We start from the raw sequence: 27276 nt of genomic DNA on the forward strand, positions 1-27276 counted from the left end.
GTCTGGACCCTTATAAGTTATATAGCCCAGCGTTTGGTTTCACTTGAAAGTGAAATGAGTTGTCAGGGTTTTTCAACAAAAAAAAATAATTGCAAAAGTGTCGTTGCAGGTGAAGAGTCGCAATGGCTTTAGTTTTTTTCTTTACTCATACAATTCTCCTTTTATTGACTCATGGAGACCTATAGCTTTGAGACTGTGATGTATTTATTAGAACAACTGAAGCTGCTCTCCATGAAGTTCCAACCCTAAGTTGTCCGATAGTTCACCTCTGCCCGCTCTGTGACTTGATAGATCAGGATAAATCACTGGAGGACCTCGCTCAAGTTCGTTTCATGGCAGCCCCATAAAAGCTCTTCACTGGACTACTAAAGGTCCAGTCTTGTTGTTTTTTCTCTCATCAATATAACGTATATGCTTCGGAAATAGAAACTCGTTGAATTTCGATCTCAACACGACAGGATCATGATGATGCTCGAAAGATTCATATTTCTTATAAAGATATGTAAATATCAACTGCAAATGTATTTTGGCTAGTTTTTAAAAATACTTTTCATTAAACAAATAATAATAATAATTTGTTCAATCAAGATTTAAGAGAAAATATTTCTGTTCCACAATCATAACTATCACGGAACAAAAAAAGGCATATTAACTATATGTAAACCACATTAATAAAGAAGAAACGAGTAGGCCTATACTTTTTAGATGCAGTTTTAAATGCAATGCGCTGTCTATATTTGTGTTGGAACAATACTAAGTCCACTTTCCCATATGATGTGGACATTACGAGCTCCCTAACTGGACACTACTCCAGGCCACCCTTTCGAATCCCATCGATGCAGTTAAGCCGTCACTTTCATTCAAGGTTGTGAATTATATAGTACATTGTCTACTCCCCAAAACCATAAAACCAACTTTATGGACCTCACGTGACTTTTCAGAGTCTGTAAGTAATATAGGCCTATACAATCTTTGGTAAGGGGGATTTTTACGAAGTTGGTGCTCTGTCCATATACCTGTAAAGACCCAATTTTGGATTTTATCAACACGTTATTCTAACAGGCTTATAGCACACGAGGTCACGAGAGGTAAGTTTGAAATGCTACATCTTAATTTTCCCTGTGGGTATGCGTGTGTGTGTGTGTGTGTGTGTGTTAAAAAAGTGGCCTAAAGGTAATCATTCAATAATTTGACCCACTCTTCAGTTCAACAACTGACAAAGTTTTTTTTTAAGGCTAGTAAGTCATTAACAAATCTGTACCACATGCGGCACGCGAACGTATAGCTTAAAGTTATTGTCATGGGTTCCCGTGGTGGGTGGATGTTATTCGTATACTGACCGACATAACTTAACTATATATGGCAACTTTGTTTTAATTTATAGGTAATTGATAATATCATATTGGAACACATTGAAAGCAATTGAGAGAAACTTTATTTTCAAGCGCTATGAGTTCACTTACAAATACAAAAAGCTTATTGGCGAAAATGCTTACATCACTGTTGCCTATATCCACATAATAACCCTTTGCACTAAAAATGTATCACATTGACAGGTTGAATACATTTACATTGCTCATAATTAGTTCTAAACAATAGATGCACAAAATGGTTCTATAGCTACACATTGGCATGTTTATGAAAATCATGATCTGGCCACAAGATAACCATCAAAAGAGCATTGAAACTTACACTAAAGCGCTTTGAATGGCCCCATCATACATTAGGTTTACATTCAATGAAGAGCAGCATATGGTTTGGAAACGTTTAAACTGTACACTGAATTTTACTCCTGTTAGACCGTCAAGAAGTTACACAATAAACAGATCAAGTGAATCATGGCAACCTTCAAGAGAGCAAAAAGCATGGACATCAATTACCCCAATAATATTTACACATCTCTTATTATTTTCAAATGACAACTAAGCTATCATAGTACAACAGTCAACTAAAATAGTGTTTTAAGACCACAGAATACTTCTTTGTCTATCACAATAACATGCTGAAAGGTGCTGCGCTTTCCATAGCTTTACAGTACTCATGGATGTCCCCCACCCCCCCAAACGCCATCATCTCTGGCAAGTTATTCAAAACTCAATTGTGGAAGGCGCTCCCTCCTGTCACAAGGCTCATGCTTTTCAGTTTATTGTCCTTCTTCCATTTCATCCTGCGATTCTGGAACCAGATTTTGATCTGTCGTTCCGAGAGACACAGCGTGTGGGCTATCTCTATCCTCCGCCGTCTGGTAAGGTACCTATTGAAGTGAAACTCTTTCTCCAGTTCTAGCGTCTGGTAGCGGGTGTATGCAGTTCGGGCCCTTTTCCCATCAGGTCCAGTCATATCTAAATTTCATAAAAAAGCCAGACATTAGCAACGGCCATCACTTAACAACACATGGGAAATTGTTGCATTTTTTGGAGGGCTGCACAATTAAGGACGATGCCTATACATTGGGGAAGTGGTCAGCGTCAAATGTGCTTATAAGCATGCAGCCAATATATTCGCACCCATTTCAAATGCTCACTTACTTATAAGCCTATAATTAAACCCACAGCCAACATGAGCCCAATCGAGTTCCAGAATTTTAATACAAAATTCCATCAAACAAAATTCACAAATTCACCCTCGTATAGATCGTTATGGCTAAATGATAACATGAAGTATAGGCTATATAAACTCTAACTGACCTGTATACCCTCATCAAAATCCCTATCACACAAAGACTATACAAACATCATCCTCACTGACCTAGGCTTACTCATGCAACACTTGACAGATTTATGACACTTCGCCAATCGACAGCATGACCCTACTAAAACACAATAGTGTAATTATAGCTACCGTGGCTTATGTGCAGTTTCCTCATCCAGGGGAATATCTGTGGCGTTTGGCAATCATTCGATGTTGGAGTTGAGGAGGTGGCGTTGGGTTCCTGGTGCTGCTGCTGCTGCTGCTGCTGCGCTCGGGGTGCCGTGCCGGCGCCGCTGGTGTGTGCACCTTCCTCGGTCTCGGGGACGGCGATGGTGGCGGTATCCTCTATCTCCGTGAAATGAGCGCTGTTGCTTTTGTTGAGATTGTTGCCGCCGGTCGAGGTCGCGCTCCGGTCAGACGGAGGAGAGGGGCTTTTTAGTTCCAGACTCTCCAGAGCCTCGCGGTTGTTGGCCGTGGCGCACGGCACGGAATCTGGAGACGACAGCGAGCAGTTGGGTTGTCTGTACCGGGCGTCCGGCCCGAAGCCGCGGGCATCGTCTCCCACAGCCCCGAAGTGGCTGCTAGTGTTGGTGCGGTTTACGGTTAGGTCCATGCCATTGTAGTTGTAGCCGAAAGACCCGGAGTGCATGGTGCCAGGGTCTCTGAACGAACCGTTCACGGCGCCGTTAGTCCCATAATTTAGTAACTGATAGTCGGAGCCATTTGGATAGCGCCCTGAGAACGAGTTTACAAAGTAAGAGCTCATTTGCTTGGTTTTAAAGCCTCGATTTGTAGATCTTTGTCGCTATAATCCTGTGCTTGCACGATTTATGATGCAATCATGAATTATAGCAATGAAGCCCTACTGTACTTTGCCAGGTATGCGGCCAAATATGGGAGAGCGTTCAGGAATCACGTGCCTTTGTTGACCAGTCGTAAATTCTCACTGATGACTTCAAGAGGTAATTCATGCTCTATGGTTACAAATGATGACGAAATGATGGTCGTTAGACCCCAGTCAATGGTGCCTCCCCATTGCGCGCTGTGGTCCGTATAGGTAGAGAGCGCCATCTTTTGGTGAAATGGGGTATCGTCTCACGGGGGCGGTATCGGGCCCTATAACCATTTATCATTTATGTAACGTAGTGATTATGTAGGCCACAAAAGGCTCAGGTAACTCATATTAGAGACTTGCACACGTAACTGTAGGCAACTGTAGAGACGTGCTAACTAAACTGTTGGAAACTGGAGAATTATGCAACTATTATTGGCAAATGTATACGTTTATTAGCTAGATTTATGAAATTGGAATCATGTTTATCTAGTTGAGAACAACAAACTCCATGCAGGTTTCAGAAAAGATCGGAACTTGAAAAGTGCTTTGTAATTTTATAATATTGATGATAATACCTATTATTAATTATAATGGGCCTAATCATAATCATAATCATAATTGTATTGATCATAATTGTAATAATAATAGTTTTAGTAATATAGTGAGAATAGTAATAATGGTAATTCAAATATAATAAGAATATAGCACATTCAGCAGCATTTTGTTGTGGCATGCGCCAATAACCACCAGATTTCCAGTATATTTACACAAAAGCTTTTATTTCTATGTACAATTACCTAAACAAAAATATTGCACATGAAATCCAGATGTGCATTAATAGACACATGGTGAAACAGCAATAAATAACATGGATTTGTCATCTGTACAAAACTTGAAACGTGTTTTTTTTTATGGCACAGCTGTAAACAACAAGCCTACAGTAGAACATATATACTAGCCTATACACCACACAATGTACATGAGGCCAAAGCCTCGGTGGATGCCATGGATGGGGAAGAAAACATATAGGAGGCCATATACGATAATGAGGTATAACAACATGGTCAGAAACTAAAAACACCCAAAAGAAATATTTACATTTGGCAAATTGGCACATTTGCATATATAGTCCCCTCTAAACGCACTAAAGCACGAGAACAAACAGAAGAGCACCAGCATGGTTTGAACATAATATAGCCTATACACATACATCAGCGTGCAGATATTCAAATGAAATCCACTACTCTACAAGTCTACACAACATGTTTCTCCACTGAGTTATACGCAATTATCTACAAAGAAATTATACATGGATCTTCACATTTTCTGAACGTGTACACAACAGAGTCCCGGGCGGCTCATTTAACTCCGAGAGGGCAGTGAAAAGGTACCGATAGTCGACGTATAATGGGGCCTTCATGGACGCAGTGTTATGGGCATATAGAAATCAAATAATCTGTGTAGATTTGTGTAAATGTGTCTATTTGTAACTCCCAGAGTGTATAAATGCAACCAAATGGACCCGCACGGGTCCAAATGCTTACATTGGCACACCTGTGTAGCCCAGGCCTATCCGTTTTCACTCAATCAGGAGGTTAAATCAACACGGGCATTTTGCTGTGATGGGCTATAATACTTTGAGTGCACACATAAAGGCCAACAGTGTCTTTTCAGTTGGACTTTTTCTCTGTCTCCTCCTCTTCCTCGGACGGTTTGGAAGGATTGAGGAGTTTGTTTTCCTTCTTCCATTTCATTCGACGGTTCTGAAACCAGATCTTGATCTGACGTTCCGTGAGGCACAGGGCATGGGAGATCTCGATCCGCCGACGCCTCGTCAGATACCTATTGAAGTGGAATTCTTTCTCCAGCTCCAGAGTCTGGTAGCGGGTGTAGGTCTGTCGGCCCCTGCGTCCAGTGCTGCCAAAAGTTCCTGCGTGCGTGGGCAAAGGAAAGGCGAGAGAAGCGTTACTATCCATGCTTCATTAAAACAGTGGTTCTCAAAGTGGGGCCCGGGGACCCCAAGGGGTCATTGGGGGAGTTCCAGGGGGTCCCCATAAATTAGTTAATATAGTTTGACCCTATATATATAGGCTATATGTTGGCTATTTCAAAATAGTCGATCTACAAGCTCATAAGCATCACATCGCAATGCGTTGTAGAGCTGCTATATTACAAAAGATATAGGCCTACATCTTAAACATGTGGAATATTTTTGAAACATTTTACAGCACTGCACGTGACATGACAAAGATACACAATATATTTTCAGATCCGGGTCCGTGGCCAAATACTATTGATTTGGGAGTCCTGAACATGAAAATGTTTGAGAACCATGCACTGCGTTAAAAGCGGCATTCTTATAACATTGTCTCATTTGTCTCAATTGACCCATTAATGTATCATTAGCCTATTGCATTATAAATGCAATAACATAATAATTTAAGAATTAACAACATTGTGTATTTCTATTTTGCCGTTTTCAAAGATACAATATGACTTTGCAACATGGCTTATGTCGAGGCCCATGCAGGGTTGCGTGTCTAATGGTGATATTATAGCCAAAGTCCCGGGGCATATATACGATCATAGCCTACTATTCGGGTTGAGATGGCCTCATCAGTATAGCCATTAATAATCTTAAACGTCACAAACGGTTCATGTCAAGACTAATCGCTTCTTTATATGTGTGTTATATTTCTTTTGTGATTCTAAATGAAGCTGTTTAAATGTGATGGCGAAGTATAGGCTATACGCTTTTTTGTTGTCCTTATATGCCATGCGAAGCAGCGCAGCTGAGGATGCGGGGAGGATACTGTATACTCTATAGACAGACAGCATGACATGATACAGTACAGACAGACTCTATCCGATATACAAATACACCCACACGGAAACGCAAGAAACACAAGCCTATATCATGTGTGCAGCTTCACTCACCGGCAGTACAAGCGTTCATCCTCTGCATCCACGGATAAATCAGAGACGAGGACTTGTCGTCAATACTGCTGCTCATGTTTACATTGTGCTCCGGGCAGTCCGACTTGCGCTGCTGGTCCTGCGTTACGAACAGCGGCTGATCCGCGTCTCGACTGGCGGCGAACGCGCAGGATCCCTCACTGTCCTTGTAAAAAGTCCCGACCGCGTTGTAGTCGCAGGGCGCGCCGCCGTTGGCTCGGCCGTAGAGGGCAGCGGCGGCGGCGGCGGCGGCGCTCGTCTGTTGGTAATATGATGCCGGGTAAACCTTCTCCTGCATGTTGGCCGCGCCATACGTGGCCGCATTGGAATAGTGTCTTAAAGGGTCGGTATATCCCGAGGAATATAGCGGTATCTGACCCAGGAGAGAGTCCTGTCCTCCCGGTAGAGACACGGGAAAAGTTGAGTTAACAAAATAGGAACTCATTGGACGGACAACTGGTATACTCCGGAGGAATATGATTTGTTGTCTTTTATAGTCCAAGTGGTTTTGCCATTACTTTATCGGAGATTTGGTTTTTGCTGAAGGGGGTTGCGAGGTACCACTGAATACTGAGGGGAACTGTACCATCTGATCAGCGTCTGGCCAATCACTGGCGTCTGTGGTTGCACTATTGCACCCATGGGGGGCTCTTGTTGCGTGCAGGGGTCCCCAGTGAATCGAAATGAAGCGCAAGAGCTTGTCGGGCTTTCAGCACACAATGAGATGCCCGGATTCATACAAAATGACCACGCTGCTTATGAAAATATCATATGAAATAACACATAATTTCGCTCAGTGCTAGTATTGCACAATACAATAAGACTGGCTGAAGTAGCCAATACTCCCCCCCGCCCCCCCCACCATCGTAAGCAAGTGCACTTGCGCGCACGCGCGCACCCACACGCACCCACACACACCCACCCACACACACCCACCCACACACACACACACACACACACACACACACACACACACACACACACACACACACACACACACACGAGTTCTTTTTTTATCCACAACAGAAAAAAAAGGAACTAATCACATCGCAAACACTTTTGCGCATGCAGTGTTTCCTTTCCTTTTACGCACGAATTACGCACGGACGACAGTCTCTCTCTCTCTCTCTCTCTCTCTCTCTCTCTCTCTCTCTCTCTCTCTCTCTCTGTCTTTCTCTCATCCTTGCACTCCTTCATTCTCTCTCTCTCTCTTTTTGTGCATCCTAATTTCCCCTTTTCAGTTTTGTCAAAGCAAGTCCAATAACTAATATAGTTCTGCTTACTGCGCATGTAACTGTATTTACAGACCGATTGTCATGCGCAAAATGTTTACTTAATCAATCAAAAAGTAACCGCAATTTGCCTACTGTATGTATGCCATATATATATATATATATACCAAAACACCTTTCTTTCTGATTCCCAATAGTATACGAGCAAGACAGAAGAATGAAATAGACGACTGTCCACCGACGTGGACAGAGCACGGACACATCAACCATGTTTACCAGTCGTGACGACGTGGACATTTCTTTCATATCATTCAAAGATTATTGAGCCTTCCCTGTAAGTAAAACAGCGGTTTGTTATTCGAATATATAGGCTTAGTGCTTAAAATGCATGCAATGTCATTAATATAATCATACATTTATTAGTATCATTATGATTGTTATTACGGCTATAATAATACTAATAATGATGATACCATACATTTGCGTTATTTCAGCGCCTCGTCAATGAAGGCCTTTGCGTTCTGCAGTTAGGCCCTATTTCCCCCAGTTAGCTATTGTGTGTTTTATTTCTATTTATAGCCTACTATAAATCCACTGAAAAAAGATACATCCAGCCCCCTGCAGCTCAATGTATACACTATAACATTGTTTAAAACTCATTTAAAAAGTAAAGAAAATGGGGCAAAGTATCTGAATAAATGGTCTCATATTTATACACTGTTGTGAACGATTGAATGAAATGTGCACATATGTATTTGGGTATATATATATACATATCTTTCCTCATTGCTTTTCCATTGCTCGGTCCTTTTGCAACCAAAAATGGCATCCATATACACTGCATGCATCTGGCTTGTAAAATATATATAGGCCTAAATATTCTTATATTGCTATTAGACTTTCTTTGCGGTTGGACGGTTCCATGTTTTATTCCACATGTAAGAAAAACTAACGGGGAAATAATAGGCCTACAACTTATAAACCTTAAATGTCACACACCTTCTGAAAGAAGAGACTGCATAATTTGGAAATGGGCCAGAGAAAACGAATGTTGGATTAATTGTACGTCATAAAATCACAAACAGGGCCATGCACATTCAAACAAAGAGAAACTATAGGCGCTTTATAAACATGCAAAACTGACTATAACGGCTGGGCGAGGTGTTCCATGTGTGGAATATTGTTATATTTTGATCAGTCACATTAAATAATATTCAGTCTGATTCGTTAACTCGTTTTAAAGTGTCAAACCAGGTCTCACCAGTAGAGCAGGCCCTCGCCATTACCATCATTACCATCACCATCAGCATCATCATAGTCCAGCTTGCATGCATGGCCTACAGTTAAACCAACGCAGTTTTACGACACAATACATTATTTCAGCCTTCTATAGGGCTACCTCAACCTTGGAATAACCATTTTTCTTCTATATTTTGATTATTTCAACATCTATTTTGGCTTTCACTCACATATAGGGGCAGCTCGTGACGATGCTGCGGCATAGAGTGCTCGTATACGTATATACAAAGGTAAGCAACCTTTTTTTGTGAATAGCGCGAATAACGCTTGAATCCACACATAGCAAACACTGTAACGAATTTATACTGTTCATATAGGAAGAAGAGAAAGCTTATATCCATTTCACCAAAAGGTAAACAAAAGCGCCGATCTCCATCTCGCGAAACAAGATCACAGCGCATGGCGTCGTGAACATGGTTGCCCTTACCTTTGTTGATAATCCATCATTTGGAGTGTGAGTGACAGTCTGGAGGAGCTCTGCTTTCCTCGTTCCAAGTCCGAACGCACTGATAATGCATGTTTAGTGCATTAAGTGATTCCAGTAAAGATCACTCCACCATCCTGTGGGCACTGATTTCCCATTTTCACCAATGCAAGTGGAAGTATTAAGCCACATTATGGCGGTTGATGCTGAAAGGTTGCTGCAGTGCAGGCTCCATCGCTCAGGTTTGATCACCAACGGACGTTCCCAAAACTGACCACCTTTTCATTACACACAGGAATGGACGCGTATTGCATAAACAAAGAAGAGCCAAGGAAAAAAAACGTTGTTATAGTAGTGTTGTTAACTGAATGAGCGGTGCAAAGCAGCTGCAATATAACCTCTTGGGAAATAAGTTCCCATTCCTGCTGTTCACATGACCGTCCGCAGCCAATCCCAGAGCCCGCCGAGTCGTAAAGTTCCAGCGCAAAGTTGTAAATTTTCATAAACCCAGCACCCCGTATTTGTGCTTTCATGGATTCTCTGCTATTGTAGGCATGTTTTCCCCGCCGCCATCTTGATTTTCTTTAGAAAAATATCATATATATATTTTAAATACGTAGCCAAAAGGCGCTATACACGATCAAGGTGCGCAATAAGAGAAGAGAGTGTTTGTGGCGATTTATATATATATAGGCATGAGCAGATTGATTAAAAAAGGTCTATTGATTGTTTGACATTTCACGAGATTATTTGGCCTATTAGCTGATACTCTGACTATACCCATAAATGTGCCTTTTCGTGCATATAGGCGTCATTTAGTCGACCATAAACATTTAGCTCACTGAAAACAAATTAAATAATTGTCCAAATCTGAATTATATTTGTGTAGATTGTATATGTAGTCTACATATACAATGTAGACCGTATACGTCTTGTATAGCGCCTATAAGCCTACTATAATTGAAGTGCAGTAGCCTATAGTCTGTTGCCTTTAAGTGAGTTTTTTCTATTCTCTCTTTACTCAAATAGCCTACTTTATAGACGTGGCATTTTAGACAATTAAGTCCCCTCCATGGAAGAGTACTAAGCTGGTAAGCGCCAAAAGTAGCCTATAGGCGAGTTCTTTCAATCAATGCAGATCAGGTTGGCATTGACCGTCCGTACCAGGCCTTGGTGAAAGATGGAAATTGTAGGTTGATTGTGTTACTTGCGATCGGCCAATTTAAGGTTCAAATTCAATGTCCATGGAGCAGGATTTGTTTTCCCTTTAATAAATAAATAAAACAAAATAACAATTAATGCTCGGTCATATAGACTTGTAGTCAAGTATAGTGATGCAATTCTGCTCATGATATGAACATAAATTCTAATTTACTCTTCGTTTTTAGCCGCTCCTTTTAGGTTGGTCTGTATTGAGCATCTTCCGTTTAATTCACACTAACAACGACGATGTCCGACATTTATGGACGCAATAAAACCATAAATTCCTTAAATAAAGCTCACACCGCCCGCCTACTGAGACTTTTGTTAAGCCTTTAGATTTCCCTAGGAAGTACTGGTGGTGAATTGACAAAGTGTCAAGTGAATATGTTTTTGCTATTTTCCCGAACGAGGAAAAAAAAAGTATAGCAATATGGCCTGTTAACAAGCTGTAATAAAATTCATTATAAAATAAGGCATTTATTTATTTAAATGTAATTTAATGTTTAAAGGGGGAGAGGGGTCATATACAGCAGGGAAGAAAAAAGATCCAACGAAACAATTAATTTGATCTTATTAAATGGCATATTTGAGGTCTTTAAAATATAGAAAAACGTATATTAGTGCCAGCTAGGCATAGGCCTATAGTGTGTATATTTTTCCGAAAGCCGAGGTGATTTTTCCAGGGCCAAGCATGATTGTTTTCTGAATATTTCAAGTTCGTTCATTATAGTGTATAGTTTCCAGTGCGCTTGCAGGCCCATTTGAGTTTAGCTGAACTGAATTTGAACCCGTTATAGCCTATAGTCTCGATTTATATTGAGACATATCTTAACCGTCTCACTAGGCCTATACAAAATGTGTTAATGCATGCAATGTCAGGTGTGGAGTTGAGGTTGAGCTACATGGCTGTTTTGTCGGCCAATTAGTTTAGTTAGCAGACTATTTCGTTATTGTCGCGTGATTTGTTGTCCAAATATGTTTGTTGAGGGAATTAAATCAATTAATGAACCTAAAACATTAAAAAAAAAAAGGTCTACATTTAGTTTTTCAGTTAAAAATAAATCAGCTTGAATGTTGGTCCAACCTTATATAGGCTGAGGACCCGGGGTTTTGCTTCAGTGTTCAAAACAATGGATGCAGGCCAAAATGTTGTGTAGCCTAAAAAAAGAAAAAGAAAACACTCTTTCGCAGATTCGGTCATTCTCTTGCGCGCGCACGCACGCACACACACCCTCATGATTACACCTGTTCTCACTTTAAAATAAATTAATATAAAGATATAGGATATAGGCCTATCAAAAAAAATATACAATTAAAAAAAGATGAGGATTCACATTCGAAATGTGAAATGCCAAAACCTATTTTTTTTTTTTTTTTATTTATTAGTGAAAACATAAAACTATGTTATGATATTTATTTTAATTTAATTTCCCAAAACAAATGCCCTCTGCAAAGTGCAAGATGTATAAAAACAGTCCGTCTACGCATGTTTAACTGTGACATTCATGTTAATAATTCATATGATTCACATCAAATTTGCATTCATTAAGTCAATTAAAACACCTGAAGCAAAATGCCACAATCACAGGCAGCTTAACAAGTTCAGAAGAATTTAAAGAGAATGTACACAATTTGGACACATGCCATAACATCATCAGCCCTTCCTGCCTTTCTTCCAACATTTGGCACATGGTGAAGGTTCGCAAAGCTTTGCACTTAACAAGATATTATCCTGTCTGAATGGAAATCGTCAAAATGTCATAATAATTTTGTTCGTACACAGTAAAATCTGGAGTGTTGATTTAAGTCAGAGTTTATAGATGGACCCTTAAGTCTCCACATATTTTGTCAGGGACAACAGTAGCATAAAAAAAATATCTTATACAAGCACCAACACTTATTAGGCACAATTGTTTCTATATATTTTCATAATATAAGGCCTTGCTCCGTCTTTTTATAAGAACGAATTATACACTGTTATAGCAGAGTTTAATTATTTTGAAGAGTATACAGATTGACTGAACTGTATCATAAAACTCATGGTGCAGTTTGTGACAGTGTTATGATTTATAGGAGCTGGCTTTCTTATATGCTGCGTTCACACGGGCAGATACAAAGATACAGTATACCATTCATTGTCAATGGAAGCCAGTGACATTAACATACAAAGATGCATCCGACATTTGTAGCTGCTGTAAAAGCTACAAATTGAAGCTGAGCTGCATGCAGGTTCAACTTCCAGAGGCAAAGCTATACAAAGCTGCAAATGACGTCACTACGGACACACGCTTGAGGACGTCACTCACGTCCGTGTGAGCAACGATTTTGCGACAAATTATGCTGTGATATTGGCATATTTTGTATATCTGCCCATGTGAATGCAGCATTTAGACTCCACAAGTGACAATGCACATCATGAGTGTTCATCAAACCACACCAAGGTTCATCAACCTTGGCGTCCCCATTTTGGGCACGTATAGGTGAAAATGGTCAAACATTGTGCAAAATTTGCGAAAACAGCCGCACTGTGAGCTTGTTGATCAGATATTTTCGCTATAGTCATCGTATATACATATACGACAACGTATATCAGGCTTTTAAACACTCTCGGTGTTCCAGTGAGGCAGCTGTGTTTTGAAATAAGCTCCAGTTTTCCGGGAGGTTCGCGTGGTCGGTGCATGGCGGTGGTGGTGGTGGTGGTGCATGGGTGTCACTGTTCCCCGTACAGGACCCTGCTCCGGGCCGGGGGGGCAGCTCTGCGGGAGGGTTTGCTGTGGCCTGTGGCGGCGGTGTGAGAGTAGCCAGGCCTCCTGACCAGGGGGGCCGGAGTGGAGATGACAAACAGGCTCTGATGCAGGGCCTTGGGGTCATGGTGGGACGTGCCGTGAGCGGCGGCGTGTGGCCGCCCCGCCCCCTGCAGGAGCGCGTTGTTGAACCGTGCCCGCGTCTCCGTGTAGGAGCTGCTCAGACAGCCCTGCCGCACCGCATGCAAATAGCTGCTCACTGACACACGCACACGCGCACACACACACACACACACACACACACACACACACACACACAGATGGCAAAATGATCATTGGGAATACTCAATGAAGGGCTGCGTGTGCAACATTGGTCTGATGGTCTCTGTTGGGAACGCATGCAGTGCTTTCAAATATGTATATTATTCACTCAATATATATATATATATACATACATACGTGACCTGGCACAATAAATTGGTCCATGGCTGCGTCTTAGTTTTCAGTCTGTGGTTTAAGATGTGTGGAAACCCTCAAACCATTTCATTCTTTTTATTTTTACTTTTATTAATGCCTGCATTCAAGGTGGAGGTTATTTGACAAAGAGAGGTTTCTATACATTGAGGTCTCTGCTGCAGAAGGCTCAGCTTCTTTTTGTAGCAGTCAAATTTATTTGTACAATATAGTAAATATCCCATGTTGGTGGAAGTTATTCTGCTAAAATGAGAGTCACCTCACCTCATTGATGGTAATTAGTAATTAACAACAGTAATATCCTGTGTTAATGTAATTCTGACAGTTTGACAATGTACGAAAAACAACAATTATTGTCTCCTATATAACCAGGCTTCATCCATGCTCAAAGGAACATGTCAGTGTTAATTTATCTATTTGTAACTCTGAGAGACTATAAATGTAACCAAATGGACCTGTTAATGGTCTGTAACTCTGAGAGAGTACAAATTGTTCCTGCCTTTCCTGCTTTTTATTTTTATTTTTATTTGTAAATTAACTCCCTATACTTCTTCATACTACAGTGTCAATGTGCAAAACATAGATGATCTACTTTACAAACTTGCCTTATAGATCAGCTATTTTTGCTCAAAGTGAAAGTGGTTATAAGTCTGTGTGGGATTTTATAAATATTGAACCAATGAAAAAGTATTAACAAGAGCTTGTGAAGTCGTAGGAGGTTTCCGTCAGCGACGGTTGAATTCAAACTGAGCAGTGCAGTGTTGTTTTCGTCGACTAAAACTAAGACGAAAAATGTTCGTCGACTAAAACTAGACATTCCATGGGTGACTAACACTAAATGAAAAACTATTCAAGAGACTATGACTAAAACCAAAAACAACAGTGCGGACGGAGGTGTGCTGCTAACCTGGCCAGGGGGGCCCTCGCTGGGCGCTGTTGATCCTCCTGAGATGTGGTGCTCTGCTGCGGCCGGGGGGCTCCGCCAGACGCTCGTCTGCAGGGAGGAGGCACTGTAGGCTGGCACATTCTGTCAGGTTTCTCTGGTGGTGCACGACACTGGAGGAAGGTCTCATGACACTTATGTGGGAGTGGATGTACTGCATGCATGGCTTGGCCCCCGGGGGAACCTATATAGAGAGTTACACAGATGGAGACAACTCAAATCAGTTATCGTTCTAATAAAAGAAAAGGTACTATACACGTCAAATGTGTTCATATGAAAATTCATGTAGCCCCTAATTATGATACATCTAGTAATAACCAAATATAGCAGCGTGACAAAACAAATTTGGGGGGGAAAGAAAACGAGGAAGAATTCAGTTAAAGCCTCACTATGTAACTTTCTTCGAATTAATAAAATGTAATTTTGTCTAATCTGTATGATAGAGTAATACATGTAACTTATACAATTGGGATGGTTGTATTTTGTCTCCCTATACTGTTCCACATTTATATTGTGTCAAAGATCATGTCTCACCTAGACACATGATCTGACGCAAACTTAGACCTGATGGTCAAGATTCAATTTATCCCCTGAGCAAGCAGGTCGGCTTTATTAGCTCAATGGTGAAAAATGTCAGAAACCAGGTTCAAATCCGGGGTAGAAGAGGAAAGTTACATAGTGCTACTTTAAATGTAGATAAATAAATATAATACAAAATATAAATAAATATAAGTTACCCTATAAATAAATATATAGGGCAACAAAATCTCGTTCTTTTCCCCTACTTTACAGCAATCCAGTCAGATCCTTTTAGAAATAATACATTATCTGACTGGTTTAAAAGTTCGTTGAGATACCTGCTGCTGGATAATGCAGTGCTGCTGTTTGGGCCTCCGGGAAAAGTCTATCAGTGATTCTAACTGAAATGACAGCACAGTAAAACACACAGATGGCATTCCATCAGTAACATCTCTGAGTGTGCTGTCAATGATGCTGGCTCATTCCAAAGAGATGGCAACCTCATGAAAAAAAAGATGAACGCTGGCAAGAAAAAGGCATGATTGGAGTTCTTAGCTTTCTGTAGTCTAGTCCAAAAAGGAAAAAAAGAGGATGTACTCTACTCACCTACATTAATAATAATAATAATAATAATAATATAATAAACAGATAAGAGAATTGTTTTGTTCTAAATGGACTGAAACCTTTCAAACAACCAACGTAATGCGGCTTCCGTGCAGCACAGCGTAAATGTTACATGACCTTACCTTGGCCCGCTGGGGTCTGTGATGGCTCTGCTGGTAGTGCTGGTGGGACGAGGCGCTGCAGGCCTCGGTGTCGCCTGCGCCGTCCTCTCTTCCACCTCCACCCTGAAGCAGATGGTAGACCTGCTCCACCACCCCCAGGTCTCGGAGCAGCCTCTCCCTCTGCAGCAGCCCGCTCACCCTCTCCCTCTCCTCCTCCTCCTCCTCCTCCCTCTCCTTCTCTGCCTGCTCTCGCCTCTGCTCCAGGTTCCGTTCCTCCTCAGAGTCCTCTAAGGCGGCTGTGGGAGTCACCGTCACACTGGACACTGTGGGGAGCTGAGTGCGAGGAGAGAGAGAGAGGGGGAGAGAGAAAGAAAGAGGGAGAAATATTGACATGCAGACAAACAAAAGAGGTGCCAAGGGAGAGAGAGACTTCACTTCACAAGTGCTTTAATAGATTTACTTATCGCTGTTGGCTGGCAACCTTGTATGTCCAAAACAGTTATTAGAATCTTTTTCATGTAGGCCTAATAGTGAAAATGGCATGCAGGTATCTGCTATTTTCACTACTTTTGTTACACTCTTGTATGATGAAGTATAGGGCATTAATTATGATTCATGAAAGAACGTCAAATGAAGATACGAGGTTTCTGCTGCTGACTTTAAATTAACTCTCAGGATTTACTGGATTACTTTATAGGTATCTCCGGAATTCATGTTAACTCCAATGGTTAACCCCCATGTATTAAATTGCTATCATTGAAAACCAGCACACATTATGAATTATTAGTCATGAACTAAAATTTGAGAGAATTGTCTTGAGATGCATTTTACAAAAAGTAATAAAATATCAAATGTTTTTGTTTGATATTGAATGCAGTGTTTATGTGTATTATAGAGTAGAAAATATCTGCCTATATACCGTAGCCTATTTATTATATGTTTTGAATATTACAAAATTATTTATTAAATCATAATGTATTAACTACAGCAAATAAAAATGATAAAGTGCATTTAAGGAACTTGAATCCATTACAAAAAGGAGTAACCAAGATTAGTTCCAATGGAATGGTCAGCTGAATCATGGGAACATTATTTTGGTCACGGTCTATGGATTGATATGGGAAAGATGTTTGGTTCCCTCTTGTGGTCTTAGCCTGACACTGCAATACAAAAATCATTGACGGCAGCTCGATTTATTTGCTTAAAACAGCAGCACTAGCAGACACATGGAAATCTGAGGAAAGAAATAGCCTACATTTACTAACAAAATTCTTTTAGTTTTATTTCAGTAATACCTTCCTTGTTTATCGTGTAAAAGGCAAAATATTTGTGTTTGCATTTGGTAACAATGTTTAGCTTATAGGCTATATTTTGTTATACCCTCCCTTTACTTAGTAAATTAAATTAGTAATTTAAAATGACAAATTCTTCCAATACTTGATAATACTTCCAATACTACCTATTTAGCAAAGATATACAGTGAGGAGCAGATGCCATACAGGAATAAGAATGTAACTATCTGTGATTGAGCATAGATTTTTTACAACAAAATGTATTATGCAAAGCTTGCAAACACCAGTAAACTGTAATGCGTTGACCGTTCTGTGTTTTTCTTAGAGGACCACAATGTAAATAAGCCTATTAGCGCTTTATTGTGTTTTTATCCTCTGTGCTATTTTGTCTGCTGTATGTTTTATAATTCAAAGTTAGAAATGATATATCACACACACACACACACACACACACACACACACACACACACACACACACACACACACACACAATGATGTTCTTTAATTAAAGTAACTCAACTAGTAACTTTGACTAATAGGGCTAACGGACAAAGGTAACATTTAAAATTATTAGCTCAATACACTATATTGTATGAGCCTCAGGAATATATATTTTTAGTCAAAATATTGGAAGTTCCCTGGCAAAATGGTGTTACCGGTATTTATCTTTGAAAATACTTGTTTTTGTGATGTTTGAGACATTGGACTAACAGTAATCAAACTGAATCCTAAGTCTTGTTCCCAGCAAGACTGGAAGCACTTGAAAAAGGACATCACGGAAATAGGGGGATTTTCTTTTTGGAATGGCTTGATTATTTTCCAAAAGAATTGAGAATTGAGAGTGTAAAAATGGATTCTCTAATTGGCACAAAAACACACTCCATATTGTATCGACCCAGGGGTTGTGTTCTGCGAACCTAGTTTTGTCAGACAAGGAGCTGGTGCTTTGCAGGGCCAACAACAGCAACGTGACAGACTCACCGTGAAAGGCTGGCTTTCAGAGTGCAGGGAGTTGTCGGGCTGCCCCGCTGCTGGTGATTTGTGTGGTTTAACTCTCTCCCCTGCAGACTCTCCCTGCAGGTCTCTCTTCCGACTCCCCGCCTGGTCCCTCTCCTTCTCCTGCTTGAGACGCAGCTCCTGCAGCTGCTGCCTGCACACAGACACCAGATAAACGCTAGCTTCTCTGCCTGCCTGCCTGCCTGCCTGCCTGCCTGCCTGCCTGCCTGCCTGCCTGCCTGCCTGCCTGCCTGCCTGCCTGCCTGCCTGCCTGCCTGCCTGTATGTCTGTCTGTCTGTCTGTGGTGTGAAGTTAGGGTTTATATACTTTAATCCTTTGTTGTCCAATACGGTTCCTTTTCAGGAAATGGAAGAAAAAAAATATATTGTTAATTTGTTAAATATTTATAAAACCCACAGATTTACTTACATTTTTAATTGAGAAAAATAGCAGATCTACAGGCTCAAATCTTCTATTTTTTTCTACTTTTGCAAAACACTCATGTGGGACAATTCACAAAAATCATAAAAATAAATAAATATTGAGATAGAAGGTTTCTGCCCGACAGTGACATGTTATGTATTTGGCTAATTGTGCTTTACATATTAACATGTATGAACACAGTTGTAAGTAATTGATGGAGAGTTTTCGGTATGTTCATATTTCATCATGTGAATTTGCAGGGACTTTTACACTGCTTGTACCTGGCACATTCCTCCCTGGCCTTGGAGGCCACGGTCTCCTGGAAGAGGGAGCTGCTGTGTTTGAAGTACTTGTCGTACTTCTCACCTCCCTCTCTGGGATAAATCCTCTTGAATCCTCCCAGATGTTTGGCCTCGTACCTCTCCATCTGTTCCACGCTGGCTGCCTGTGACTGGCGCAGCTCCAAGCATCTGGGAGGTAATCAACCAAAGAAATCTATTCAAAACCTTTGTCTATAATAATGCAAGGTTGCCCTGAATGGCATTCCAGGATTACACCACTAGGGGGAGTAGAGATTCATTTTATGCATCATCATCATACAATAATTAACAATAATTAAGCTAATCTTAATAATAACTTTAACCGTATGATACCGCAGTCATTTTTGCATAGTAGTCTGTATCTACCTTAAAACGATAATGCCAAATGTCTGTGAAGTGGTACTGTAGATAAGGTAAAACATTACTGTCACACTGTTACTTGTTCACAAAACACCTTGCTTTATGTAAGTCACTCTGGATAAAAATGTTTGCTACACCCCAAATTAATTTATTTGTGTTAATATCTTATATCAAGAAAGGGAACTTGATGCACATCGACTGGTGTTGGGTGCTGGGCTAAAGAGGCTTCAGTTTACAAAAGGGGAGAGTCCGCACACCGTCATGTACACAAAATCAAAAATGTATTTATTTGGCTGACAATGATGACGTTGTCAGCCAAATAAAGGTTTTGTGGTGTGCAGGCTCTACCCTTTATAAACACAATCTCTTATATCAACACACATCAGCAACGTTAGTATTGCACAGGGCAACCATTGTTTTTCTCCCAACAGGGAGGATAATTGGGCACGCATTCTAAACATTCTGTGAAAGGCCTCTATTTGGCACCATTTCACCTGCCACCCCCAATCAACTACTGAAACCATCCCTGTTCTGGGCATGTCATGATACCGTAGAATTTGGCATACACAGTTGCTCTACAATCTTATATAACAACACAACGTTGAATGTCCAGGATGCAAATTTATTTTCATTAGGAAACTGTTCTTTTTTGTTAAATAAAGGAGAAAACAAATGAGTCGCTGGTGCTTTACCTGGCCTCTCTGGTGCGGTTCTGCTGCAGCCTCTCCTTCACCCTGCGCCTCTCCTCCTCGGTGATCTTGCGGCGGTCACAGGCGCCCAGGTTGATGAGCACCAGCGTGTCGTACAGCAGGCCGTCCTTCACCTCTCGGTCCAGCTTAGAGTCGGTGGTGAAACTTGGGGAGTGGTTCACCTAGAATTCACAGATTCATATTACGGTATGTGTATTAATTAGTAAACAGTATAGAGCCCATATACGGTACACCTACATAACAATGTATGATGAACGCATGCACGCACAGAGATATTCAGATACACTATTACTGTAATGATTTGATATATCCATAAGAGGGTCATTGACTGTGTACTCACTCAGCCAGTCTTTGCACGTACCACACCATGGGTTCACCTCTAGCTCATCTAGTACTCATCCCCCTCTCTCTGACTGTCTTTTTTTTCCCCAGTACACTTTCCCCTCCAATATCCATAAACCACTTTCAACATGGTGTCCACATTTTGGGCACATGTTCAAACATTTTCAAAGCTTTTCAAGGATATTACACAGCTTTTTTCAAGATGTTTCTAGAATTTCCGTCATACGACGACGAAGTACATGGCTTAATGGTTACAACTGGGCCATTGAAAGGACGGTAAAGTGCTTCTACCTCCAGCACCCAGGGTCTGAGTCTGTGGTCCAGGAGCACGTCGAAGCCCAGGATCTCAAAGCAGGCGCTGCCAGTAGCGTGGTTGGGGAAGCAGGTCTGATAGTTGTGCTTGAGGATGGGGTGAGCCGAGATCAGGGTCTTGATGATAACGTCCTCGATGTCGTTCCACATTCTCTCTGTATTGTAGTGCATGGACTCCAGTTGCTTGTTAAGTGAGGACAGCTTGCTGGAAGGAAAAAAAAGAAACGAGAAAGACTGAGGACATGGGACTGTATGTTAAAATAGTGGTTCTCAAACATTTTGAGCTAAGGACCCCCAGAAGAGAACAAAAGTTTTGCTAAATTATTCAAAAGGGTTGTTTTTTTTCTTCTGTTTTTAAGATTTTGGTGAGCTTGTAGATTGGCTTTGAATAGCCAAATTATTAAATAGGGTTAAAGTGATTAACTGATTGTTATGCTATATCAACACATTTAGCTGGGGACCCCCTGGAACCCCTTCGAGGACCCCTGGGGGTTCCACTGTGTTACAGCTCTCATAATAAGGAGGAGCACTCCTTTGGTCGGTCCTATACCGTTTGCTGCCGCTGTCGTCATCACGGACAAAGTTTTCGCTGTGCTTGTTGATGGCATAGTTGGTCAGATGCATGCACACGTCTTCCTAAAGTGGATAAAAGGTGAGAAGCAATGAATCATAGATATGAAGTGTGTACTGTACATCACGCAGCTCTATATAATTGTAGCAATCACAGTTTGTGTCACTAAAAAAAGTCTTTGTCTTTGATTTTATTCATTTTAATACTGGTCAGTCAACAAGCATTTTATTGTTCAGTCTTCATGAGTGTATTTTGCAGTACTCTTTCTTACCACATTGCCACTTGCAGGCTCACTGTAGTGAGTGGTGCAGAAGCGAGCAAGTCCCTCCTTGTACATGAATATACTGAAGGGATCACATGATGTGACCAACACATAAATGCGCAGGTCAAACTTGTATCCATCAATCACTAATGGCTGTGGGGTATAGAACGAAGAGCATGGTTAAGCATCAGCATGTGTGTGTGTGTGTGTGTGTGTGTGTGTGTGTGTGTGTGTGTGTGTGTGTGCGCACACACGTGCGTGCGTGTGTGCGACCCTCACCCGAGGAATGTAAACCTGGCAGATCATGTTTTCTCCAGGACGAATGTCTTTGGTGGATTTGGTGATGAAGATGCCTCTGCCTTGGCAGCCTGAGTCTGGCTTACAGATGTATGTCTTGCATTTTTTGGCCCTGATGTAAGCCTGGAAGTCACTGTAACTGGAAGGAAAGAAACAGTGTGACGCTGAGGTTCTACTGACCATATTGACATTTTGCCCTTACATCATTCCTATACCCCAAGTAGTTCATAAGAGCTAAATGTCCGCTGTGGTCACTGGATATCTGAACAAGGCATAGAAAATAGATAGAAAAAGTGAAAACCCACTCTGCAGGGAGGCACCACGTCCTGGGGAAGATGTTGTAGTCTTTGGGAAAGAGCTTCAGCATGCGGTTCATGTTTCGAGCCAGCAGATCCTTGCGGCAGATCTCACTCATACCCGGAAAGTGATTGATTTTCTACAATAGTAGAAAAGCAAAGACATACGTTCATGTTTGTGGTGGACTGTTGTCCTACTGACTGACCATAGGGGGGTTTGGGAAAAGGTAATAGACATTTTTACATGTAAGATTTGGTACCTGACTGCAGCAATAAACCATATTGTTGTTTCGGTGTGACAGACATGTAACGCACCTACCTGTGTCACTTCGGTTCCTACTGTACAAGATGGCCTGATGAAATATATCTGCATTGTGTACAAGTGAAGGAACGAACCTGATAGCGCTTCATGTCTTTCACGCGGTCCAGTGACACCGAGCAGTCTGTCCAGAACAGAGTCCAGTCCTCACACTCCAACGACTCCCTCAGGCCATATCTGCGGGCAGCACGCCGCACTGGGAGAAACAAACGTGTGGAAGAGTATTTTTTAAAGTGTGTAAAGTCATTTAACAAAAAGGTGTGTCTAATGTCCAAGAGAGAAATGCATTACTGTAAATACCCAACCACTTTGTACGTAATATTGTTCTGTCAAAGAAATATGTGACGTTTCGAGCCAAGGCTCTTCATCTGGTGTAGTTTGACCAGATGAAGAGCCTTGGCTCGAAACGTCGTCAATAAATTTATCTTTTGGAGCATATGAGTGTGCGGGTTCCCTTCTCTTTTCATATGTTACTTTTTGAACCCAGCACCTCCACGAAGTGATGTGTGTATTTTACTATAGTTTCTGAAAAAACAGATATTATCCTGTCACTTGAACTTACCACTCTCATATTTACAGTTGTCAAGGTTGATCCACAGTCATCTGGAAGAGAAGAGACAGAGAGAGGGACAGAGAGCGACAGACATGTGCTACGCAGGCCTCCCTGATCCTGTTCTCTCCCGTCACATGAGTGAGGCAGGTAAATATGAGTCAAACCACAGGGAAGTGGATGAGAAAGTCCTTGACAGTTAAAATGACAAAAGCGATCTTTATAATCTTAATACTATAGGCAGGCACACACCAACTATTTTATAATGATGTAACTAAGAGATTCGACGAGTTAGATATATTTTATATACAGAGATTTAGAAGGAATAAGCTAAATCGTGATGCGACATTTCCTGGTTTTAACACAGGACTAAAATTAAAATAGGAGCATTCAGCCTGTGAAAGTACCTCTTCCTCCTCTTCTTTTTCCTCTTGCTTGTGATTGGCGGAGTGTGGGCACAGGTTTCTGGTTGGCTATCGCTCCGCTCTCCCTCTCCCTCCTGTTCACGCTTGTACGCATCATCTTCTGGGTCTCTTTCAGGGCTCTCCACAGGAAGACCCATGCTGGAGGAGACGCAATATTGTGAATATTTGTGTTGCTCAAGAATTGTTTTAAATGCTTATTGTTATGGATACAGGGACCTGAACGGCATGCAGAGCACTATCTCGCAATAAATGCTAGTTGTATTATGCAGAGGTATGTTGGTTACTTTACGTTTTATAAAAAATACATGAGTCTGTCATGTCTGTGTACTGTTTGCTTGACCACAAATGACCACAAAGTATACTAATTAGAAAGCATGTTAGACAGTTACTTTGTACCACTTAATTGTTTTACTTTGCACAGTTTACTTGTCCAGGCATTTACCCTGTCATTTATTGACTAGGGTTCATGCCATTTACTCTGATCTTGTGCTTATATGTCACTCTGGATAAGACCGTCTGATAAATGCTAAATTGTAAAATGTAAATTGTAATGGGAGTGCTTTCCATCGTCCTGAAATCCAATCGGAGAGAGAACAGAGGACATGTGCTTGCACACATGGAATCGTGTTTCCGTTTCCATTTCTCTCTTCAGGTGAGTGCTCTGGGCTGTCAGTGTTGCCGTCACTTGTTGTCATTCAAGGGTTATTGTGGCAGGACGGGCACAAATGATCAACACACCTTGTGGTGAGATAATGGAGAACACAAGCCCGAGCACAGCCGTCACCTGATATTAATCCTGGATCGACCAGGTGTGACCGGCTGGCACTCTTTGGTGGGTTTCTTTCCATTTTTCACCACTTTTCTTTATACTTAAGTTCCAACAAAATATTTTTCTGCGCTTCTCTTTTAATTTGGGAAATCACAAACTTGATGTAGTTAAAAAAATGGCAACGAAATAACAAATATTATGTGGGTACAAAACTGTCGTGTAAAGACTTTGGATATTTTACCTAAATGCCATTTAAATGCCTTCAAAAAGCCAATCTTAATCAACCTTCTTGGACTGTCTGTCAATACTGTCAAGAGGTCCGCTCCCCCCTATCCTGTGTCTTGTAGGGTGAAGGTCAGGCCACCACTAATTGCTGATAATGATGGCAGAAGATTGCTGGGGGAGGGGATGGTACAATACAGTACAGAGGGACATCCCAGGCTGTGGGAGGCTTGGGTGCCAGGTAACGGTATTCTGATCCAGTGATCTGGATAATCCTGCATGGCCCTGAACTTAGCTTTGCATTGGGCTGTGAGACCCACGATGCCTCGTTGACCTCAACATGGGTAGAGTTACAAGAGTTCTCTGAGGACCTTCCTCATTATTCTGTCATTAAAGCAGCAGTTGTTGTATCAACAACAACAGCTGCTTTAATGTCACCTCAGTATTTTCTGACACTGACAAGAACCAATGACTGCCAGAGTAAAACAACAAATATAATATTGATAATGTAATGTATAATAATATATTATATTTATTGTCTCCACCAGGCCGAAGGCATGGGGAGAGAGTATGTTTTGCACTCCGTGTGTGAATCTGTGAGTCTGTGTGAGTGTGCGTCCATCCGTCCGTCGAGCTAACCTCCGGCACCGTTAAGAACCCGGTCTGTGCCACATTTTGCACACACACTCCCTGGATGCCAACGATGAACCTCTGTCCCGAATTTTCCAGAAAGGCCTGTTATAGCGCTGTGTTCAAGACGGATCTGTCCGATATTTCATATTCCATCCTAATTGGCTAACATTGGCTTTCATAGTTTGCAGGATTGGCCGGTTTTGAATAAAATGCCTCAAATCATGAACGCATGCCACCCAAGGCATGCGTGGAGGCCACAATCTGACCTGCCCTGGTGGAGACCTGTGCCCCGAGGGGCACTTTATCTAGTTATTACTAGAACAGTGCCTGTTGGGGGGTGATCAGGTGTTATCAATTGGCTAATAAAGGCTGAGGTCGCGCATCATTGTGGTGGTGTGTAACGCGCATATTCTTTCTACGTCTGAGCATAGACATGGTAACGCCCCGCCTGCCTCTGATTGGCCTACTGACACTGCCCGTCTTGCCTGTCCTCTGAGATGCAAGGCTACTCCGTGGTGGGAAATAATACAAGTACAAGAGAATGGTAACACGCGACAGTAATTTGTAACTTTAATATCAAGGGAAAAGAGGGCAGTGGCCCAGTCCGGAGCCTGGGCAGGGGCCCAGTCCGGAGCCTGGGCAGGGGCCCAGTCCGGAGCCTGGGCAGGGGCTTTTGTGCTGCTTCTGGACAACCGGCGATCCGACGGACTTGACTGCACTGCACTCCCTGTGGTGGTGTGGAACACGTGTGTCAGATGTAAGTAGTCGTTGGGGCGTGTCCCTTTTTTCTATTATATGGAGATTTCTGTATTTCTGTCTCTCTGTGTCCCTTTATTCCTATATATGGAGTTCTGTGTCAGACATGCCCAAATATGAAGTGTTGTATGCCAGCTCCATATATGGTGTGATCAGGTCCAGAGCCCGGGCAGAGGATTTTGTGCTGAATTCGGTGGGGCGAACGGTTCTCGAGTTACGTGGATTACAGACGTACACACACGTACAGAGACCTGGTGCATTTATAGATATAAGATGGATATCGCTCTAGTGTAAAGCAGAGATGCTAAACTTTTATTTTATAGCTTACAGTGGCAGATGGATTCCAAAATTCACCAGACTATTGCATTATTTTACAAGAAGAAAGCCCCCTTTTAGCTAATACTCATTGTTGTCAATAATAAGGGAAATGTTTTTCAAACATTGCTCATTTATGTTAAAAATTGTAAGCAAGACGTAACCCCTCGTTTCCACCATCCCAACTTGATGACACGTTTGCACGAAGTGGAAGGGCTTGGGTAAACACACAACTGGTGATTTATATATAGGTGAAACATTTGCACTCCCCAGGAGATTTTTTTGATCACTTTTGCGAGAGCATCACCTTCATCTTTAGATAGGTTTCTTCTTAATAATGTAGAACCAGATGTGAAGGTGTCACATCTCTGAGTCATTACAAGTCATTACCTACTACAGTTAAGCTGGCATGGTAAAATAAGTTGGGGACTCAAATTTCAGATGAGCTCTGGGAAGACAGTCTTGCAGAAGTTAGTCTGTCAATAACTCGAAACGTATTCAGTTTCGAGTCATTCATAGACTCCATTATGCCAAATCAAAACTACAAAAGATACTCCCAGATACTTCTTTGCACTGTGACAAATAGAATGCAAATCTTCTTCACAGCTTCGCCCCTTTCCCTCGGATACAGAGATATTGGATCAGTCTGTGTAAAGCGCCTTGGATAAAGGCGCTATATAAATGCACCGTTTATTGGATTAAGATATTTGAGACATTCTCTGATATTTTGAATATTCATATTGACCTCGATCATATAGGCCTACTAATTATTCTGGGTTTGTTAGACTCCTATGTTGACGAGAGCACAGAAACAACTGGCTAATCATCATTTCTGATGTTGTTTTCCATGACCGTATCTCATCATCTTACTACCTTATTCTATGCGATGTCTGAGCAGTATGGGTGGGAGAGATTGAGGATTTTCTTTGTGTCTGTTTTTTCTTTCCTTTTTGTTTAGAAAAAGAAAAAAGAAAAAAGAAAGTATACTGTACCAATTGTATAATAATTTATAAACTGTTCTTAATAAAAAATAATTATAAGATGTCACAGAATCTTTTTGTT

General features: G+C 41.4%; 3 protein-coding genes across 3 annotated transcripts; all 3 read right to left on the minus strand.

Annotated features, from left to right (window-relative positions):
- Positions 1-2094: 2094 nt before the first annotated feature.
- hoxb5b (homeobox B5b) lies at positions 2095-3501 on the minus strand (the record flags this gene model as incomplete). Its single annotated transcript, XM_080789069.1, has 2 exons — positions 2842-3501; positions 2095-2342 (listed from the first exon to the last, which is right to left on the minus strand). Exons 1-2 carry the CDS (start codon positions 3455-3457, stop codon positions 2095-2097), a joined length of 864 nt encoding a protein of 287 aa, XP_080645195.1. The 5' UTR covers positions 3458-3501.
- Positions 3502-5196: 1695 nt separating this feature from the next.
- Positions 5197-6926, minus strand: hoxb6b (homeobox B6b; the record flags this gene model as incomplete). The annotated part of the gene is made up of 2 exons (XM_080790095.1): positions 5197-5456; positions 6464-6926. 2 exons carry the CDS (start codon positions 6924-6926, stop codon positions 5197-5199), a joined length of 723 nt encoding a protein of 240 aa, XP_080646221.1.
- A 6423-nt stretch (positions 6927-13349) lies between these two features.
- ttll6 (tubulin tyrosine ligase-like family, member 6) lies at positions 13350-23656 on the minus strand (the record flags this gene model as incomplete). The annotated part of the gene is made up of 15 exons (XM_080790096.1): positions 13350-13642; positions 14765-14984; positions 15658-15720; positions 16066-16377; positions 18318-18486; positions 19037-19225; positions 20128-20306; positions 20779-21004; positions 21350-21435; positions 21642-21785; positions 21912-22068; positions 22235-22365; positions 22622-22740; positions 23107-23141; positions 23502-23656. 15 exons carry the CDS (start codon positions 23654-23656, stop codon positions 13350-13352), a joined length of 2478 nt encoding a protein of 825 aa, XP_080646222.1.
- Between the last annotated feature and the right edge of the window lie 3620 nt (positions 23657-27276).

The sequence above is a fragment of the Protomyctophum bolini genome (assembly GCF_963924005.1).
Source record: "Protomyctophum bolini genome assembly, chromosome: 18".
NCBI lineage: Eukaryota > Metazoa > Chordata > Actinopteri > Myctophiformes > Myctophidae > Protomyctophum > Protomyctophum bolini.